This window comes from Rattus norvegicus, chromosome 5 (genome assembly GCF_021556685.1).
Source record: "Rattus norvegicus strain SHRSP/BbbUtx chromosome 5, alternate assembly SHRSP_T2T, whole genome shotgun sequence".
NCBI classification, from domain to species: Eukaryota; Metazoa; Chordata; class Mammalia; order Rodentia; family Muridae; genus Rattus; species Rattus norvegicus.
This window is the reverse complement of record NC_141538.1, coordinates 103,681,540-103,704,484: the sequence shown is the minus strand read 5'-3', so window position 1 is coordinate 103,704,484 and position 22,945 is coordinate 103,681,540. Positions and strand designations below refer to the sequence as shown.

The window sequence follows — 22,945 nt, the reverse complement described above, 5'->3', positions numbered from 1 at the left end:
CCAGCAGCAGCAAGACCCTGGTCATCAACCTCCAGCAGCAGCATGGACCAAACACATCAACATGGTTTCCATTAGCAGCCCATCACAAACATCTACATGGCCTACTGCAGCAGCATGGACCAAACACAGACGTCTCCTGTGGCGGCCCTGATTGACAGCCTTACTGATCTCTTACACAAAATTAAAATAGGCATAATTTTGCTATTACACAAAATTCAAAAGCAACCAGAAAACCTGCTATATTTTAGGGAGAAAACTTACTCTCAGAAATTCAGAGGAATAAAGTCATCAGAATATGAACATTTATGGGTCAATATATACTCTCCTTACTGACTGATGCACACATTTCTATATTAGATATAATTAAATTTTGCCTAAAAATGTTCACACAATAAAGTTTCCTTGAAGTGTAAATTGTACTTTATTGTCCTACCAACACCTACAATAAAGTGAATGACTATCCTTAACACGACAAGAAAGGATAAGAAAGGAGGAGGACAGCAAGGGAAGGTGGGCGAGAGGAGGGAGGGGTCAGGGAAGGAAGCTGATCTCACCAAATAATCCCTGCACCACGAACAGGAACTTAATATGCAATTAGAGCCACCCAATCAGAGGTTTAAAAATCCCACCAGGAACAATAAAGAAACTATTCAGAACCGTGGTTGATAATTGGCTTTTTCAGAAGTTAAATTCAAAGAAAAAATAGCCACAACAAGCAAAATTACTGAATAAATTATAACATACATATGAACAGGGAAAACTTCTTACCAGTAAGTTATTTGTCCATCCAGACTTGATATTCATGACCAGTGTTGTAAATAAGGAAAATAGGCTTAAGATCACTGTGAGTAACTTAATGCCGGCTTTTACAGTAACAAACAACAGACATACACTGTAAAAGAATACGTGAATAAAGGAATAAATGGCTACCTCAGGCTACACTTTCATTTCAATTCAAAATAAGCTGGTTTCTCTCTCTCCCACTGCATGTCTCTGCACTCAGACTTTCATGCCTTGTTTTATGGTGTGAAAAGTAGACCTCCCAAAGTTCCAGGTAGCTACATGGGGACGTGCTGCTCACTGGGGTGCACTTGGCAGGGCTGGGGAGCAGCGGGGTGAAGCATCAGTTGGAGTTAGCTGAAACAAGGAAAGAATGGAGCAACGTTTGGACACTTCAATATCTGGAAAAACTGGACACCAGATTAGAGCTGACATTATTTTGTGAATCAACAGAGCTTACAGAGGTCAAATGAAGTTGACTCTGACAACGGTCTCTCTAGGATCTGCAGGTTCCTGACCCCACTTCACAGTTACTTCCTTCATTTGGAACACAAAGCTAGAGAAGACAAATGCAACATCAGGGGCCATGTACAGTCTGGACTGTGGATGGTGACATTACCAATGACAACCAAGTGTAGAAGAAGGCAGGTGGGAGTCACTACAACTTTTATCTACTAAAATATAAATGAAAAATGACACCATGTTTTGGGGAGTAAACATGTCGAAATTGGTGCCTCCAGAACCTGGAAAGTAAGTAGTGGCTTCTACCACATCGCCACCAACTGGCACCAACTGGGTGCGGCAGGGAGCAGATCTGAGGAGACATTACTGTACCGAGTGAGTGCAACCACTTTTACAGCTGCCATTAGGAACAGTTATGTTGTTAGTGCTAGAGCGAGCATTTCCCAGCAGCTGGAATTAAGTAACTCACTCTGTCTCTCTACTGAAATACTGTCCCTCATCTGGCAGGACAGTGACGGATCTTCATTTCTCTGCTTTAGAAATGCATCACTGCTAGATCTACATCTACCTAGTCTATAAAAACACCAACCGACTCTCCGTTCATGAAGGTACCTTATATATGTTCTTAGTCTCTTCTAAATCAATAATGCTGATTAGTATGGTAAGCAGAGAAGAAACTTTTAGGATTTCGGAGCAAAGCAGTTCATTCTCTAAAGATAGCTATTCTCCTCTTCAGAGGTGACTTTGGACTTGCTACTGGTCATCAGCTAATAAAGACATGGCCAGCAATGTGCCATGTGACCTGGTGTGGACCATCGCAAAACAGATGGTGACTGATTCGCCAACCTATAAATTTCACTCAGTCATCAAGTAAAGTGGTACACACAAGAGTGGTCTTGGCCTCGGGGTTGGGGATTTAGCTCAGTGGTAGAGCGCTTGCCTAGCAACCAAAAGGCCCTGGGTTCGATCCCTAGCTCCGAAAAAAAGGAAAAAAAAGAAAAGAAACCACCCAAGAGTGCTCTTGGCCTCATCCTGAAAGCACAAGTTATACAGACCTTATAGATCTATTATTATTATTATTATTATTATTATTATTATTATTATTATTATTATTACTAGGTCTACTCTCCTAAACCATACTTGGGATGCTTGGAATGTTCCCCTTAACCAGATGACTAACGGGGGTAAAATGAACCTCAAAGTGTTTTGATGTTACGATGACACCACTCAAAACTAGACAGCCACAAGGGCGCTATATTCCCACTTGAGAATGGCTCTCAAAGTCAGGAAAGAAGTCAGTCTGGACAGATCATCTAGTGAAGGCTTGACTATGGTCATCCTTGCAGCAAAAGGGCCATAGATATAAATATATGCCCATTTATGAGCAGTATCTAAGTGCTTGGCTGAACAGTCAGACCTCAAAGAGCCTAAATAAAAAGCTGGTAACAGAGTCGTAAAGGAAGAATATGTGGAGGCCTTCTCCAAAGAGGCCACGAACCCAGCTCACTGTCAGGAGCAAACAACCTTAACAATCACAAAGGCAAAATAAAGCCCTCTACAGATATAAGACATCTTCTTTCCCCAATACCTGTGCCCATGCTCAGTTGAACAAAGGAGTCATGTCAGCAGAAATGGAGGAATTCCTCTACCTCAGCAACATGTAATTGGATTCTCCTAGGCTCACTGGATTACGGCCCCTACTGAGTGCCAAGTTGTCAGCAGCAAAGACAGACAGAGGGTCCATCACACATCGGGTAAATCAGCCAACTACCAAGCAGCAACACTATTATGCTGAGGCGTTTCCACCATGAAATGGACAGTGTTTGGTTCTTACAAGGTATATGTGTATAACTTTCCTTCCCTGACCATATTTCTGATGAAATCACTCTCTGAAAATTCACTTTATTCCCTATCATGTGTCCCAAGCACCATTACTTCAAAACCAGAGAATTCATTTTAAAATGTAAGAAATGAAAAATAACATGGTTGGTTTGCCTAGAAGTCACTGTTCATACTGTTGCCATCACTCCGGAGTATCTGACAAACACACAAAAAATTAGTCAAGTGGCAATCTGAAAACTCACGGTGTCAGACCGATGGCAGCATTTTCGGTATGAGGTTAAGACCCTCCAGGAAGCAATACAGTCTGAACCAGCCATCATATGGGGTGCTGCTCCTCTCACTGTCCATGGCTCCTGACATCAAATGTTGAAATCACTGGCTCACATCACTATTGCTCTGCGTGATACAAGAGTAAAGATCTGTTTCCCTTCCCAGACTATGGGCTTGGCTGCTTTAATTCTTAATTCTCAAGGAAGAATGGCTACAAGAATGAACTACAGCAATGGTGCAGTTAACACCGCTGATCTGACGGCTGCCTCGTCTCCACACAGGGCCACACGGCAGGGAAACAGGAACAAAGAGTTCTTTCTGTACTGGGGAAGTTGGTATTTATTATCAAGGGAGAAATAGTAGAACACCACAGAAAACCTAATAATGATAGTGAGGCCAGGCTTGGTAGCACATGCTATAACGCCATCATTTGGGAGAGGCAAGCACATCTCTGAATGGAAGTCTAATTTGATCTACATAGAGTGTCAGGCCAGCCAGCACTGAACAGTGAAACTGAGGCTCAAAATGCAAACAAACAAACAAACAAGAGTTAGTGATGGGGGAAGGAAATTGTAACATATTATAAATGGGAGCAGAGTAAGAAAAGATGGAGGACTGAGTCCAAAAGCAGCACCGGCCTCGCTTGTTCCTCTGTCGCTGTGTAAACACTATAACCAAAAGCAGTCAGAGGAGGAAAGTATTATTTCAGCTTACAACTTCCAGATCACGCTCCATCACTGAAGGAAGTCAGAAAAGAAACTCAACCCAAGAGCTTGGAGGCAGGAACAGAAGCAAAGCAGAGGCTCGGGAAGAACTCTGTTGACTTGCTCAACTTGCTATTTTATATAACTCAGTAGCACAAGCATCCACTCAGGGGACAGCCACCTTCCTCACTCGATCTTCAGTTAGATCCTCCAACTCATAAGCTGGGCAGTGCATCAGACAGGTAACACACACAGGAGGTGGACCGAACTTTTCATTCCATTTCTCTAGCTCTATGCTCGGGTGTAGGAGCGTGCGCGTGTGCGTATCTCATGCATGCAGTGCCAGTGGGGGCCACAAGAGGGCATCAGATCCACTGGACTGCATAGGATAGATCCATACGGACTATACTAACTCCAGACTATACAGCTACACACTGCCACATGGGTGTTAGGAATCAAACCCTTGTTCTCCAGAAAAGCAGCCAGAGCTCTGAACTGCTGAGCATGTCTCCATTCCCCACGGGTTCTTTAGTCTGTCCAAGTAGAAAGGAAATAGTATTTCTACAGTGTTACAAATTCCAGGAAGGAAAGGCTAAAGGAAAGTCCACCATGGTGAAGATTCAAGACTGAACAACAAGGAAAATTCTGTCAACAGTCACAGTCTGGTGTCTGCCAGCTTTAGAGTACAGCAGACACTGTATTAGAAGAAATAATATGGGGGTTGGGGATTTAGCTCAGTGGTAGAGCGCTTGCCTAGCAAGCACAAGGCCCTGGGTTCGGTCCCCAGCTCGAAAAAAAAATAAAAAAGAAAAAAAAAGAAAAAGAAAAAAAGAAGAAGAAATAATATATTTGAGGCAGAAGACTGCATGGGCTTTAAGCAGAAACTGACCCTTCCCCAACCCCCATCCCCTCCAGTGGAGAACAGAGGGGATTTGAGCAGTGCTGCTTCACTATCCATGGCAGGTAGGGAACAAAGTGAAGAGAAACGTCCCTGACTACGGACAGGGAGGAAGTCTTGTCTGACACAGTAAGAAATCATGGAGAAATTTCTACACTACATAAAGAACCGTACATCTTCTCCACTCAATCTTCCTGGTGACTACCACAAGCTCCCAGGGACTACTTTAATTCCAGATACTTCATGGCTACACTGATAGCTACAGAAATTAAAATGTAAAACAAAGCTAGCCGTGCTGTTGTGTACCTTTAAACCCAGCACACAGAAGGCAGAGGCAGGCAGATCCCTGGGAGTTTGAAGCTAACCTGGTCTACATAGCAAGTTTGAGACCATCCAGGGCTATGTAGCAAGACCTTGTCAAAAAAAGTTAAGAAATTTAAACAGACTTCAGCATTCTTTTCATTCGTTTTTAGTCATAGTCATTAGCTTCCAAGTGACTATACCACATACTATAGTATACAACAGTGAGTGTAGACAACTTAGATATGGTAAGGAATGCACTGAAGAGTGTGTAAACAATGTGTGACAATAATAAGTGCTCTGGCACACAAAACAAAATCCACCAGGGAAAGGAGAAAAGCGATGAGGCAGGACACGTAAGAATGTGCAGCGGGTAACTTTCAGGGACACTTGGACACAGATGGGCTCTAGGACAGTAGGAAGGAGCAATGCAGATAAACACCACTGAAACAGCAACGACAGCAGCAACAACAATAATAATAACAGCCCTCCATCTACAGGAAATGTCCACCATAAAGACCTAAGACAAGAGCACACAGGAAGCCAGAGGACCAGAACCCAGGCAAGGGGATTAGCAGCCAGTGAGGTCAGCAGATGGGAAAGACAGAAGCCGGTCACTGCTTGTGCTCCGGCTTCTACATGACATGCAAAGCCTGGGCAGCTTGGAGCAAAGGAATCCATGCTCTCACAAGTTTTGCTGCTGTTCTCTTCCGGCCTCACTGAAAAATAATTGACTGTGAGTTCAGGCAATCCAGTGATTTGTTGTATATTCCCACTGTGAAGTGGTTCTCACAATTGAGTTAATTAACACATCCATCATTGTATATAATGACTACTTTGTGGGCATGGGAGGGCAGCAAGGACACATTACGGTCTAATCTCTTCACAACTTTCTAATATAATATGCTGTGGACTATTATTAACCAGAGTTATTATGCTACAGGTTGGGAGCCCTGAAAGTGACTCATCTTCTAATTGAGAGTTTAGAGCTTCCACGTTCACTCATCACCCTGACAGTCAAGAAAGAGGACTGAAGGGAGCACGGATGGAAACACGGAGAACAGTGCCCAGGCAGAGCAGTGCCACAGACCTCAGGAAACGAGGTGTAGGGGCCACGCTGGAGAGAAGAAAGGCGATCCTCTGTGTACACACAGTCTGAGCATTCCAGGACTGACTCGAACTTTGGTCGTCTGCTGTCTGAAGGCAAACTCACCACTAACGCTCACTCCAGAAAGCTTCCTCACACACACGACCACAGCGCCCAAGCACTGAGCAACCCTGTCAGAGCTGGACCGAGATTAATTCATGGTAATAATTTTCTATCATTTTGCTTTAATTAAACAACAGAGTTATCCAACATTTGACAGTAATTACTGACAACAGCTCAATACTTAATAAGTAACTACTATTTAATTTTAATGTTGAATATTTAAATAAAAAACAAAGAAGGCTATGTAATGATCTAATAAAATTGCAGATAAAATATATCAAGGATGAAAGCAAATTGAAGAAAATAAACAACAGCACTCCAAGGCGAGCTGGGATAAGTAGAAACAGAATCTACTGTAGTAACAACCCAGGATGAAGCAGGTCCTCGGTAGGTACGTGAGCCTGGGGGAATTGCTCCTTCACAACAATTCATCAGAGGAGAATCGATTGAAGACACTACTGACAGGAAGGAAGGCAGGTACAGAGTCACACTGCATCACGACAGACCGACACAGACAGTGCAAAGTCAACTCTACACCCAAGCCTCAGGAGTCAAGAGGAAGGTACACTGTCACCTCAGCCTGTCAAGAGCCACCTCTGAAACAGGATCCACCTGGTACAAGGTGCAGCTGCTGAAAGGAGAAACTATGTCATGGCTGGACCAGAGGAGCATGCGAGGAAAAAAATGTCCTGACTTTCTTCTCCCACCCTCTTAAATCTCCTACTGGAACCCACTGTCCAAACCTAATGAGAAGTCAGAAGGCAAAGGAGCCCAAATGATGGAAATCACCTTCACAGAGCACGAGGCAGAGCATGCGCACAAGGAGAATGGATCCACCATGGATGACCAAGAGCAAATGACCGTCACCAACTTCTGAATGACAATATCTCTATACCAACCCAAGAATCCTTAGCCAAGGACACGGTCCTCCCCTGGCAATGCATCTCCCATAACATGTAGTGTGTACACATGTAAAGAATCTAAGGTTTAAGAATACAGATACTGGTGCCAACAAGATGGCTGAGAAGGAAAAGCACCGGCCACCAAGGTTGATCACCTGATTCTATCCGTGGGATTCACATGGCAAAAACAGAACTCAAATTACACAAGCTGTCCTCTGACTTCCACTATGACATGTTGTGGTGTGTGACACACACGCACACACACACGCACACGCACACACACACACACTTTAATTCTTTTAAGATTTACTTATTATATCTTCCTGTATGTATGTAAGTGGAACCAGAGTCAAGGGTAGTTATTAGTCACCATGTGGTTGTGGGGAACTGAACCTAGGTCTTCTGCAAGAGCAGCCAAGGTTCTTAGTCTCTGAACCATCTCTCCAGTCCCCATAATTTTTATTTTAAATCATTATTTAAAAATGGGAATGAAAAGTTATATATGAACTTAATAAAAGCACAGCTAAAGGCATGAACTCTAAAAGCAGACTGAGAACTCAACAGGGCATACCCCATGTCTAACAGTTCGGCAGCTATAAGATTATCAGATCCCTCCTTCCACTGGCTCCAGGACAACAAGCTTTCCTAAAATCCTACTAAAGAACTCCTTCTCGCCAGGTGGGGGTGCCCATGCTTCAGTTCCAGTATTCAGGCAGCAGAGGCAGGTGGATCTCTGCGTTTAAGGCCAGCCTGGTCTACAGAGTGAGTTCCATGACAGCCAGGGCAACACGGAGAAAACCTGTCTTAAAACCCACCCCATTCCTCCAAAAAAAAAAAAAAAATCCCTTCCCAAACCCCTTTCAGGTACCTTGAAAAATATGTATAAGGGGATTTACTTTTATATCCTTGAGATTATAATCACATCATAAAAACAACTCCAAAATTGAGACAAAAGAAAACAGGTAGAAAAATAAAAGCTGGCCCAGGAGCGGCAGGACCCCTGTGCCTGAGACACCACCAGAACCAGAAGGAAACAGACCGGATAAACAGTTCTCTGCACCCAAATCCCGTGGGAGGGAGAGCTGAACCCTCAGAGAGGCAGACAAGCCTGGGAAACCAGAAGAGACTGCTCTCTGCACACACATCTCGGACGCCAGAGGAAAAAGCCAAAGACCATCTGGAACCCTGGTGCACTGAAGCTCCCGGAAACGGCGGCACAGGTCTTCCTGGTTGCTGCCGCTGCAGAGAGCCCGTGGGTAGCACCCCACGAGCAAACTTGAGCCTTGGGACCACAGGTAAGACCAACTTTTCTGCTGCAAGAAAGCTGCCTAGTGAACTCAAGACACAGGCCCACAGGAACAGCTGAAGACCTGTAGAGAGGAAAAACCACACGCCCGAAAGCAGAACACTCTGTCCCCATAACTGACTGAAAGAGAGGAAAACAGGTCTACAGCACTCCTGACACACAGGCTTATAGGACAGTCTAGCCACTGTCAGAAATAGCAGAACAAAGTAACACTAGAGATAATCTGATGGCGAGAGGCAAGCGCAGGAACCCAAGCAACAGAAACCAAGACTACATGGCACCATCGGAGCCCAATTCTCCCATCAAAACAAACATGGAATATCCAAACACACCAGAAAAGCAAGATCTAGTTTCAAAATCATTTTTGATCATGATGCTGGAGGACTTCAAGAAAGACGTGAAGAACTCCCTTAGAGAACAAGTAGAAGCCTACAGAGAGGAATCGCAAAAATGCCTGAAAGAATCGCAAAAATGCCTGAAAGAATTCCAGGAAAACATAAATAAACAAGTAGAAGCCCATAGAGAGGAGACACAAAAATCCCTGAAAGAATTCCAGGAAAACATAAATAAACAAGTAGAAGCCCATAGAGAGGAGACACAAAAATCCCTGAAAGAATTCCAGGAAAACACAATCAAACAGTTGAAGGAATTAAAAATGGAAATAGAAGCAATCAAGAAAAAACACATGGAAACAACCCTGGATATAGAAAACCAAAAGAAGAGACAAGGAGCTGTAGATACAAGCTTCACCAACAGAATACAAGAGATGGAAGAGAGAATCTCAGGAGCAGAAGATTCCATAGAAATCATTAACTCAACTGTCAAAGATAATGTAAAGCGGAAAAAGCTACTGGTCCAAAACATACAGGAAATCCAGGACTCAATGAGAAGATCAAACCTAAGGATAATAGGTATAGAAGAGAGTGAAGACTCCCAGCTCAAAGGACCAGTAAATATCTTCAACAAAATCATTGAAGAAAACTTCCCTAACCTAAAAAAAGAGATACCCATAGACATACAAGAAGCCTACAGAACTCCAAATAGATTGGACCAGAAAAGAAACACCTCCCGTCACATAATTGTCAAAACACCAAATGCACAAAATAAAGAAAGAATATTAAAAGCAGTAAGGGAAAAAGATCAAGTAACATATAAAGGGAGACCTATCAGAATCACACCAGACTTCTCGCCAGAAACTATGAAGGCCAGAAGATCCTGGACTGATGTTATACAGACCCTAAGAGAACACAAATGCCAGCCCAGGTTACTGTATCCAGCAAAACTCTCAATTAACATTGATGGAGAAACCAAGATATTCCATGACAAAACCAAATTTACACAATATCTTTCCACAAATCAAGCACTACAAAGGATAATAAATGGTAAAGCCCAACATAAGGAGGCAAGCTATACCCTAGAAGAATCAAGAAACTAACCGTCTTGGCAACAAAACAAAGAGAATGAAAGCACACAAACATAACCTCACATCCAAATATGAATATAACGGGAAGCAATAATCACTATTCCTTAATATCTCTCAATATCAATGGCCTCAACTCCCCAATAAAAAGACATAGATTAACAAACTGGATACACAACGAGGACCCTGCATTCTGCTGCCTACAGGAAACACACCTCAGAGACAAAGACAGACACTACCTCAGAGTGAAAGGCTGGAAAACAACTTTCCAAGCAAATGGTCAGAAGAAGCAAGCTGGAGTAGCCATTCTAATATCAAATAAAATCAATTTCCAACTAAAAGTCATCAAAAAAGATAAGGAAGGACACTTCATATTCATCAAAGGAAAAATCCACCAAGATGAACTCTCAATCCTAAATATCTATGCCCCAAATACAAGGGCACCTACATACGTAAAAGAAACCTTACTAAAGCTCAAAGCACACATTGCACCTCACACAATAATAGTGGGAGATTTCAACACCCCACTCTCATCAATGGACAGATCATGGAAACAGAAATTAAACAGTGATGTCGACAGACTAAGAGAAGTCATGAGCCAAATGGACTTAACGGATATTTATAGAACATTCTATCCTAAAGCAAAAGGATATACCTTCTTCTCAGCTCCTCATGGTACTTTCTCCAAAATTGACCATATAATTGGTCAAAAAACGGGCCTCAACAGGTACAGAAAGATAGAAATAATCCCATGCGTGCTATCGGACCACCACGGCCTAAAACTGGTCTTCAATAACAATGAGGGAAGAATGCCCACATATACTTGGAAATTGAACAATGCTCTACTCAATGATAACCTGGTCAAGGAAGAAATAAAGAAATTAAAAACTTTTTAGAATTTAATGAAAATGAAGATACAACATACCCAAACTTATGGGACACAATGAAAGCTGTGCTAAGAAGGAAAACTCATAGCGCTGAGTGCCTGCAGAAAGAAACAGGAAAGAGCATATGTCAGCAGCTTGACAGCACACCTAAAAGCTCTAGAACAAAAAGAAGCAAATACACCCAGGAGGAGTAGAAGGCAGGAAATAATCAAACTCAGAGCTGAAATCAACCAAGTAGAAACAAAAAGGACCATAGAAAGAATCAACAGAACCAAAAGTTGGTTCTTTGAGAAAATCAACAAGATAGATAAACCCTTAGCCAGACTAACGAGAGGACACAGAGAGTGCGTCCAAATTAACAAAATCAGAAATGAAAAGGGAGACATAACTACAGATTCAGAGGAAATTCAAAAAATCATCAGATCTTACTATAAAAACCTATATTCAACAAAACTTGAAAATCTTCAGGAAATGAACAATTTCCTAGACAGATACCAGGTATCGAAGTTAAATCAGGAACAGATAAACCAGTTAAACAACCCCATAACTCCTAAGGAAATAGAAGCAGTCATTAAAGGTCTCCCAACCAAAAAGAGCCCAGGTCCAGACGGGTTTAGTGCAGAATTCTATCAAACCTTCATAGAAGACCTCATACCAATATTATCCAAACTATTCCACAAAATTGAAACAGATGGAGCACTACCGAATTCCTTCAACGAAGCCACAATTACTCTTATACCTAAACCACACAAAGACACAACAAAGAAAGAGAACTTCAGACCAATTTCCCTTATGAATATCGACGCAAAAATACTCAATAAAATTCTGGCAAACCAAATTCAAGAGCACATCAAAACAATCATCCACCATGATCAAGTAGGCTTCATCCCAGGCATGCAGGGATGGTTTAATATACGGAAAACCATCAACGTGATCCATTATATAAACAAACTGAAAGAACAGAACCACATGATTATTTCATTAGATGCTGAGAAAGCATTTGACAAAATTCAACACCCCTTCATGATAAAAGTCCTGGAAAGAATAGGAATTCAAGGCCCATACCTAAACATAGTAAAAGCCATATACAGCAAACCAGTTGCTAACATTAAACTAAATGGAGAGAAACTTGAAGCAATCCCACTAAAATCAGGGACTAGACAAGGCTGCCCACTCTCTCCCTACTTATTCAATATAGTTCTTGAAGTTCTAGCCAGAGCAATCAGACAACAAAAGGAGGTCAAGGGGATACAGATCGGAAAAGAAGAAGTCAAAATATCACTATTTGCAGATGATATGATAGTTTATTTAAGTGATCCCAAAAGTTCCACCAGAGAACTACTAAAGCTGATAAACAACTTCAGCAAAGTGGCTGGGTATAAAATTAACTCAAATAAATCAGTAGCCTTCCTCTACACAAAAGAGAAACAAGCCGAGAAAGAAATTAGGGAAACGACACCCTTCATTGTAGACCCAAATAATATAAAGTACCTCGGTGTGACTTTAACCAAGCAAGTAAAAGATCTGTACAATAAGAACTTCAAGACACTGAAGAAAGAAACTGACGAAGACCTCAGAAGATGGAAAGATCTCCCATGCTCATGGACTGGCAGGATTAATATAGTAAAAATGGCCATTTTACCAAAAGCAATCTACAGATTCAATGTAATCCCCATCAAAATACCAATCCATTTCTTCAAAGAGTTAGACAGAACAATTTGCAAATTCATCTGGAATAACAAAAAACCCAGGATAGCTAAAGCTATCCTCAACAATAAAAGGACTTCAGGGGGAATCACTATCCCTGAACTCAAGCAGTATTACAGAGCAATAGTGATAAAAACTGCATGGTATTGGTACAGAGACAGACAGATAGACCAATGGAATAGAATTGAAGACCCAGAAATGAACCCACACACCTATGGTCACTTGATTTTTGACAAAGGAGCCAAAACCATCCAATGGAAAAAAGATAGCATTTTCAGCAAATGGTGCTGGTTCAACTGGAGGGCAACATGTAGAAGAATGCAGATCGATCCATCCTTATCACCCTGTACAAAGCTTAAGTCCAAGTGGATCAAGGACCTCCACATCAAACCAGACACACTCAAACTAATAGAAGAAAAACTAGGGAAGCATCTGGAACACATGGGCACTGGAAAAAATTTCCTGAACAAAACACCAATGGCTTATGCTCTAAGATCAAGAATCGACAAATGGGATCTCATAAAACTGCAAAGCTTCTGTAAGGCAAAGGACACTGTGGTTAGGACAAAACGGCAACCAACAGATTGGGAAAAGATCTTTACCAATCCTACCACAGATAGAGGCCTTATATCCAAAATATACAAAGAACTCAAGAAGTTAGACCGCAGGGAGACAAATAACCCTATTAAAAAATGGGGTTCAGAGCTAAACAAAGAATTCACAGCTGAGGAATGCCGAATGGCTGAGAAACACCTAAAGAAATGTTCAACATCTTTAGTCATAAGGGAAATGCAAATCAAAACAACCCTGAGATTTCACCTCACACCAGTGAGAATGGCTAAGATCAAAAACTCAGGTGACAGCAGATGCTGGCGAGGATGTGGAGAAAGAGGAACACTCCTCCATTGTTGGTGGGATTGCAGACTGGTAAAACCATTCTGGAAATCAGTCTGGAGGTTCCTCAGAAAATTGGACATTGAACTGCCTGAGGATCCAGCTATACCTCTCTTGGGCATATACCCAAAAGATGCCTCAACATATAAAAGAGACACGTGCTCCACTATGTTCATCGCAGCCTTATTTATAATAGCCAGAAAATGGAAAGAACCCAGATGCCCTTCAACAGAGGAATGGATACACAAAATGTGGTACATCTACACAATGGAATATTACTCAGCTATCAAAAACAACGACTTTATGAAATTCGTAGGCAAATGGTTGGAACTGGAAAATATCATCCTGAGTGAGCTAACCCAATCACAGAAAGACATACATGGTATGCACTCATTGATAAGTGGCTATTAGCCCAAATGCTTGAATTAACCTAGATCTCTACCTAGAACAAACGAAACTCAAGACAGATGATCAAAATGTGAATGCTTCACTCCTTCTTTAAATGAGGAAAAAGAATACCCTTGGCAGGGAAGGGAGAGGCAAAGATTAAAACAGAGACTGAAGGAACACCCATTCAGAGCCTGCCCCACATGTGGCCCATACATATACAGCCACCCAATTAGACAAGATGGATGAAGCAAAGAAGTGCAGACCGACAGGAGCCGGATGTAGATCGATCCTGAGAGACACAGCCAGAATACAGCAAATACAGAGGCGAATGCCAGCAGCAAACCACTGAGCTGAGAATAGGTCCCCCGTTGAAGGAATCAGAGAAAGAACTGGAAGAGCTTGAAGGGGCTCGAGACCCCATATGTACAACAATGCCAAGCAACCAGAGCTTCCAGGGACTAAGCCACTACCTAAAGACTATGCATGGACTGACCCTGGACTCTGACCTCATAGGTAGCAATGAATATCCTAGTAAGAGCACCAGTGGAAGGGGAAGCCCTGGGTCCTGCTAAGACTGAACCCCCAGTGAACCAGACTATGGGGGGAGGGCGGCATTGGGGGGAGGGTTGGGAGGGGAACACCCATAAGGAAGGGGAAAGGGGAGGGGGATGTTTGCCCGGAAACCGGGAAAGGGAATAACACTTGAAATGTATATAAGAAATACTCAAGTTAATAAAAAAAAAAAAAAAAGCTTCAAGGCAAAGCTACTATCAGCATACATGATGCAAACCCTCAAAAAATCAAGAAAGGAGATATTGTAAGTATGGTTTATTAGCTAGTTCCCAAAGCATCTACCCAATATTGTAAGTTCTTCAATATGTTAAAGTGGATTAATATTCAATCGAAAATAATTTAGCTGAGCACTAGTATCTCGGAGCGCATATATGCGCATGAGAAAACAGGCTTTGAAAGCAACAGTATAGAACGCACACTCCTACAGCCTGTCCTGCATAACCTTTCGAATACATGACCTTTAAGTTGCTGAAGGTTGCCTCAGAATTTGGCTCAGTTTGATGGAAACATCTGTTCCCCTCGCAGGTATACTGTAAGGACTCTTCTCTCAGTTGGATTCAGAACACAGCAAGAAAGCCCTTGTCTGTCCAACCACACAGACTTCAACACTTGTAAATCAAGTCTGAGAGGACAGCAGCAGGCCCACACTCCGTCACCCTTTCCCAGCCAGCCAGGCCAACTGACTGCTGTGAGAACCGCTCTCATCGTGTCATCAAATCAAAGCCTGTTGAGATGAGGGACTGTCAGAGGCATCTGCAGAATTCCCAGACTGGAGTGACTTTGGAGCACTGGCAGATGCATCTGTCATTTTATACCTTCAACTAACCTGATGTCCACTGCGCTGACACGCTAAAGCTGCCCAAGATGGATTCCAGTTCTTTCACGTTATTCTCGCATGTCTCCACTAGGAAGGCCTGGTGCTTCTTAGCCTTTTAATTAAGGAGAAAAAGAATACATAATAAGGTTACGTACTGTAGTAGCTGAAGATTTTACTGTGAATTTATATAGCATAATTAAGTCTCAACGAATATCAATTGCCCAATTCAACCCATTACTTATAAACTCTGCCTTACACGTTTTACTTGGTCAAACGTGCAACTATACAAAGTCTTAGATTTTGTGTGCTGAGAATGTATTGCCTTACACATCCTAAGTACTTTGTATATACAAACCGCTCTATCCTCAAAATAATGCTATGACAAAAGATAAGCATTGGATGACAATAAAACCGAAACAAGGGACTAGAAGGATGGCTTGATGGGAAAGTGCTCGCTGCACACATGGGCACCTGAGAATTGATCCCTAGAGCCCATGTGGCACCCAGGTATGACGGCATACACCCATGGCCTCACCACTGCAGAAGCAGAGATAGGAAGATCCCAGGGACTCAAGATCAAATCCACAAGCTTCAGGTTCAATAAGGGCCCTGGCTCAAAAGACATGCTGGAGAGAATGAAGGATGTACACGCTGTTGGCCTTTGGCCTCCACTTGCATGAACTTGGGTGAGTACGCACACATAAATGCATGTGCATATATACGTGCACCACATAGTCAAAGCAAATAAATACTGTTTTTAAACTGAGATGGGAAAACTCCACAATACTCTTGAAAACCCTGCTTGCAGTCACATGGCAAACTGTCAGATGACAAGACTGAATGAAGTCAGAACCAGTAAATGTAGCGCAGAAGTCAAGTGATGGGTGGTTTTAACAGTGAAAGGGGAGTACCAGATACAACATAGGAAAGACCCACCATAGGTGGAACACCCAGTCACATCACAGTGGGCTACACGGTACTGGCTGGACTCCCCTAATAAAAGTACTACTACTCAGCTACCCAAAACAATGACATCGTGAAATTCATAGGCAAATGGACGGAACTAGAATATATCATCCTGAGTGAGGTAACCCAATCACCAAAAACACACATGGTATGAACTCATAAACAGATATTAGCCCAAAAGCTTGAATTATCCAAGATACAATCCACAAACCACATGAAGCTCAAGAAGGAAGACTAAAATGTGGATGCTTTAGTCCTTCTTAAAAGGGGGAACAAACATATTCATAGGAGGGGATATAGAGACAAAGTTTAGAGCAGAGACTGAAGGAACAGCCATTCAGAGCCTGCCCCACATGTCGCCCATATATATACAGCCACCAAACTAGATAAGATGGATGAAGCTAAGAAGCGCAGGCCGACAGGACCCGGATATAGATGTCTGCTGAGAGACACAGCCAGAGCATGTCAAATACAGAGGTGAATGCTAGCAGCAAACCATTGAAATGAGAAGGGAGTCCCTGTTGTAGGAATTAGAGAAAGGACTGAAGGAGCTGAAGGGGCTGACAACCCCATAAGAACAACAATGCCAACCAACCAGAGCTTCCAGGGACTAAACCACCATCCAAAGACTATACATGGACTGACCCATGGCTCCAGCTGCACATGTAGCAGAGGATGGCCTTGTTGGGCACCAATGGGAGGAGAAGCCCTTGGTCCTGCCAAGGCTGGACTCTCCAGTGTAGGGGAATGTTGGGGGGGTAGGAAGGGGGGTGGATGGGGAGGGAGAACACCCTCATAGAAAAGGGAGGGGGATGGGATAAGGGTCTTATGGACAGGAAACCGGGAAAGGGAATAACATTTGAAAGGTAGATAAAAAATATCCAATAAAAAATTAGGCAGACAAACAAAAAAAAAAAAAAAAAAAAAGGAGGAACTGAGATTAAGCCTAAGGATTTAAACTAAAGGAACTGGGTGGAGCTCTGCCTGGATGGGAATGACAGAGGCCACTGAGGCTGCTGGCTTTCTTGCTTGTTTGTTTGCATACCTGTTCACAGCTGGCAGGGAGAGTAAAGAATTCACTGTTCACACAAATTCCATGAAAGAGACAGAAGTTGTCCCTGGCCTCAGCTCAGCGCCTGGTAACAAGTCTTAAGTGAATACGTAGAAATAAGCAGTTTTGTGACAGGCAGTTACCTGTCTGACAGACACTACGGCAAAGCCAGGGATGCATTTGGGAATCATTTACAGGCACTGTCTAAAACTCGCCTTTAGCGTGTTTGATAGGAAGGGAGGGGGCCCAACAGTCTTCAGGAATGCTAGCATCTCTAGCCAACTCAAAGGAAGCCAGGGAAACTGGAAAGCACAACATCATGGAAAGAATGTAGCAAGGAGAGTTTCTGTTTCAACTGCACATGGCCTGCATTCCTGACTTTAAGGAAATGTCTTTGGCTACAGTGTAGCTGTAACCCAGACTGAAATAGGTTGTATGAGAGGTAAGCCTGGTTTTTTGCCTTGTTTTGTTTTATGTTTTTCCTAATCAAGTATCAAATGAAAACAGAAACTTCAGAAAACCCTTCCGCGGTGAGAAGAGAAGGAGAGAAAAAGAAAAAGTTGAAATGGAGAAGAGGCCAAAGAAGAGTTGTTTTTAATGTGAGAAAATATAAACTTATTTAAAAGCTGATGAGATCACTCACTAGCAGTGAAAGAATGCATACAAATACAAAACAGGATAAATTTGATAGGACAAAGTTATATCCTTAGAACACAGAAACTCTCTTATCCACTGGGAACTGCTCCAAGCTTCCAGGGGATAGCAGGAAGCACAGACAGCACTGATCAAATGCATATGATATTTTTCTGTACATATACAACTATGATATGAGTTATTTATAAAGTAGGTACAGCAAGAGGTTAATAATAATAGCTACGATAGAACAATTATAATCATAGGTACTCTTCTAAAATATCAATATGGCCATTTTTCTTTCAAAATCTTGTATTATGCCTTCATTTTTTACTTAAAGGATTGTACCATGTGAGGGGGGCTATGTGAATTGTCAGTATCACTATTCTTGTGCATGGGAAATTATTAAATGAAATAAGGGTTACCTGAATAGAAGAGTCTGTAACATTGGGATGGCCCTTCCTGGTCCCTGGGGATACTAATGATTAACAGGCATTTAGTGTATACAGCATGGGTGTCTCCTGTGTCCCAGGCTTTAGTGAATACAGCATGGGTGCTTCGTGTGTCCTGGGGTTTAGTATATATGGCATGGGTGCCTCCTGTGTCCCGGGCAGCAGGATATGAGAAATTATCATTCTATTCAGATGACTTTATTCAAACTTAGGGACTCTTCATTTCTAGAATCCCCCATTTAATATTTTAGGACTATAGTCAGTCTCAGATAACTAGAACCATTAAGCACAGTTAATAGTGAACTCCTGATGGTTAGAGATGTATAGTGCTTGGCTAAATATATTTAAAGTGTTTATCCCCTTAGCCTTCAGGGAAGGGCATACAGAAACTACTTTAAGGTACAGGAGCTGTGCTGTGGATGTATCTGCTGGGACTGGGTTTCACAACTCTGCATTTTGATTGGTTTTCTGTAATGATCTCTGTCGAAAAATTAAAAATTAATTTTTAACTATTGCTTTTATTTTTGAGATTATAACTACATCTTTTTCCTCTTCCTAGACCTTCTCATGTGCCTCATTGCTCTTTCAAATTCACAGCCTCCTTTTTTCTTACCTGTTACATAGTGGGGTGTGTGTATGTGTAATTGCAGAACTGACCATTTGGTATTGGATAATGAATCAGTATGCTCTTCTCTGGAGAAGATTTTTTCCTCCTCTCAGCGTTCTTAGTTGCCTGCAGGTCTATGTAGGGCTGTGTCTCCCCGACCTTTCCCATCCACGTCACCATGGCTTTTGACGTCAGCCTTGTTCAGCTCATGTTTAGGCAGCCATGTTAACAGGAAGGACTTCATAAGTGTAGCCTCTGACATGCCTCAGCAACACACTCTAACAGCAAATGCCCTGTTCCAATGGCCCTGACAATCTCTCCACCTCCTCTTCTGAGACGATCCCTGAGGCTTAGGTGCAGGAGTCGTGTTGCAGCTGTGGGGACTGGGCTGCGCGGCTCTACACTTGACTGGTTGTGTTTTCTTTAACAGTCTCCATCTGCAGAGTACCCTTGTATATGACGATTCGGAGCTCAGGTGGGCGATAACTGAGATGTTTGTTTCCTGGGTCTGGGTTACCTCCCTTAATAAGATCTAGTAATGTTCCTTTACCAGCAAGGCCTGTAGATGGATCTCACCATAAATCCTCAGGAGTGCTGGTAAGGGGCACTGACGTGGGTTCAGTTGGTTGTCTCAGGAGTTATCCTAAGCTTTAAGAACCTTGAATCTAAGAAATATTTTTTTAAAAAATACTTTAAAAAAACTACTTCAAAGGGCTGGAGCGATGGCTCAGCAGTTAAGAGCACTGACTGCTCTTCCAGAGGACCCAGGTTAGATTTAAGCGCCCAATGGCAGCATACAACCATCTATAACTCTACTCCCAGGGGCTTAGATGTCCTCTTCAGGCCTCCATGGACACCAGACACACAAGTAAGTGGTACACAGACATATGTGTAAGCAAAATACTTATAAACATAGGTAAATAATTTTTAAAACTACTGAAATTTCATCTCATTTTGTCAGAATAGCTATTATCAAGAAAACTGATAACAGGGCTGGAGAGATGGCTCAGCGGTTAAGAGCACTGACTGCTCTCCCAAAGGTCCTGAGTTCAAATCCCAGCAACCACATGGTAGCTCGAAACCATCTGTAATGAGATCTGATGCCCTCTTATGGTGTGTCTGAAGACAGCTCTTATATATAATAAATAAATAAATCTTTTTTTAAGAAAAAATAAAACTAATAACTAAGATACTAACTCAAAAGTCAAACCCTATCTACTGCTGGTAGGTATACATGTTGGCACAGCATAAAAGTTCCTTGAAAAACCAAAGCTAGAACTATCAGATGATCCCATAGCCCTCCTATGTATACACTCAAAGGACTATAACTACCACGGGGAGATTTGCACATCCATGTTTAGTGCTGCACTATTCACAAAAGCAAAGAATTAGGAGCATCCTGGACGTCCATCAGCTGGTGAATTAGGAGCATCCTGGACGTCCATCAGCTGGTGAGGGGTTCCTGAAAACACAGAACACACAAACAACAGGATTTTCTCACCTGTAGAGAAAAATGGAATTGGAGCTGGAGAGATGGTTCTGGAGAGAGCACATAACATTCTTCTAGAGGACCTGTAATGCCAGCCGCTCAGGGCTGAGGAAGCCAGAAGGCAAATCAGGGCCGTCTTGGCAGGTTAGTGAGACCCAGTGTCAAAGAAAACAGTAAAAGAGCAGAGGGCACAGTAGGTAGCTCTTGTGGTCAAGGATGCTGCTTCAAAGCCTGAACTTGTGTGCCATGCTTGAGACTAACAGATTGAAAGAGAAAAAATAACTCCTACCAATTGTCCTCTGACCTTTACTCACATGTAGCAAGCTATTAGTTCTGAAGATAAACAAAACTATTTTGTAAATAAGAAATATGAGATATAGTTCAGTGGAGGGGTGGTTCATAGTATTTATTTATCAGATTTATTGCTTTTCTATTATATGGTTGCATGTCCTGCATGTGTATGAGTGCTCCAGAAGCATTTGTGACCTCTTAAGCGAGGAGAAGGCATAAGAGCTCCTAGAACTAGAGTCAGACTGGATAGTGGGTCCCCATCAAGTGGGCTTGAATGCACAGTCACCTCAAATGTATACTAAACACAGTATCATTCACTACCACCGGACAGAATTATGTGCTCTGATAGCGACTCCCCCACATGACTTAAATCCTGTAAGAATGGAGAGAGCTCGCTGCTGAGGAGGGACTATAGGACTGGCAGGTGGTCTCCGTTCATTTCTGAGCACACACATGTGAAAACTCCACTGGCTATAGTTTTACTCCAGAACAGCCTACACTCTTTTCTAACTCCAAGTCCCAAGACACTTGCATACATGCATGCAGGCATTCGCACACATAACTATGAGGGCAAAATGTCTGGCAAAGTGGATGGGATGAGGAACTGTGGGTCGGGGAGACTGAGTGTGGGGTAATGACTGGAATGTAAATGAATAAAATAATATATTCAAAGAATTTTACAGCTAAAAAAGTATTCTGCTACAGGACCTAACGTCAGACTCTGGGCACCCTCTGCTCACAACTGCCTATACTTTCAGTTCCACACAGGAATCTGTTGCCTCTGGTCTCTATGAACACGGTCCATCTGTGTGTGTGCGTGTGTGCACACATATACACATACACACGCATACACACGCACACACACGCACACATACACACATGCTTAAAAATAGTAAAAACAAATCTAGAAAAGTTATGAACTTTCCAGGAAATAGATGGATCTGGAAACTATTCTATTAAGCAAGGTGACACAGACTCAGAAATGCATACACTACCTGCTCTCTGTCGGGTGGTATACTGGTTGGAGTGAGAATAGTCCCTGTAGGCTCATACACTTGAATACTTTATGTCCAGCACGTGTTAAAAAGGATGCTCATCTAGTAGCCATAGGCAAGCACAGGACATAGAGAGAGGGGTCCGGAACAGAACCCCCAAAGGTTATACTTTAGTGACCTACTTTCTCTAACAGAACCTCACTTCCAAAGTTCCTACTACCTCCCAAAATTGTCATCAAATTATGAGTCCATCAACAGATTGGTCTGCTAATTAAATCAGAGCTTTCATGATTCTATTACTTCTCAATGATCAGATCTACTACCTGGGGACCAATACTTTAATATTTCAAGCCTTTCCAGGGTTACTTCATATACAAATCATTACAGGGCCTTCATATAAATCAAAATACCTCTCTCTCTCTCTCCCTCTCTATCTCTCTTTCTCTCTCTCTCTCTCTCTCTCTCTCTCTCACCACTCAACAGTGTCAATCAGAGAGATGGTGATATTTACATAAGCTAAAACAGTGCACATAGTATTATTACTATTTTTCTCTGTGAACAATAGCAATCAATAATTTTATCACATTTTACTATAAAATATTCATTAATCCATTAGTTTTGAACATGCCCAAAAATCAGAAAAATGCTTTAAACAAAATCCAATAGAACATTTGAAGCAAAAAATATTATCAAAGAACATTAACTTTGCCACAAAGCATAACAATCAAAAAGCACTTCCAAAATTCTATCTAGTGAGAGCAATCTTTGTTGTTATGCAGTAAGTCAAGTCCCCAAAGCATAGAAGATGCTCACATGACTTTTCAATCATAAGTTCTTCAGAGAATACAACATTCTTTTCAGTAAAACCTCACGAGAACTAGAATTCCCTTTTCAATATACGGTCTCTCCTAGAGCGCTAACTAAATATTACTGAGTAGCAGGAAAACAAACCTCAAGAAATGATGGACTTAGGGAAATTTCATTGAAGAAAGCACCAGGAAAGTCATAATAATAGCAAATTGAAAATGAAAGCCCCCTGTTTCAAAAGCACAGAGTGTCAGAATTCGGCTTTGTCTAACAGACAGACAGACCGGCTGCA

General features: G+C 42.1%; 1 protein-coding gene across 6 annotated transcripts in view; it reads right to left on the bottom strand.

The window, feature by feature from the left end:
• Ccdc171 (coiled-coil domain containing 171) overlaps positions 1-22,945 on the bottom strand; it is a 346,651-nt gene that overhangs the window by 233,920 nt on the left and 89,786 nt on the right. For all 6 annotated transcript variants that reach the window (XR_015620046.1, NM_001134641.2, XM_087550831.1 and 3 more), the window contains 1 exon segment: positions 15,372-15,474. Coding sequence is in view for 5 of the 6 variants with exons in the window: in NM_001134641.2 (NP_001128113.2) it covers positions 15,372-15,474 (103 nt within the window). In the remaining variant the exon portion in view is untranslated.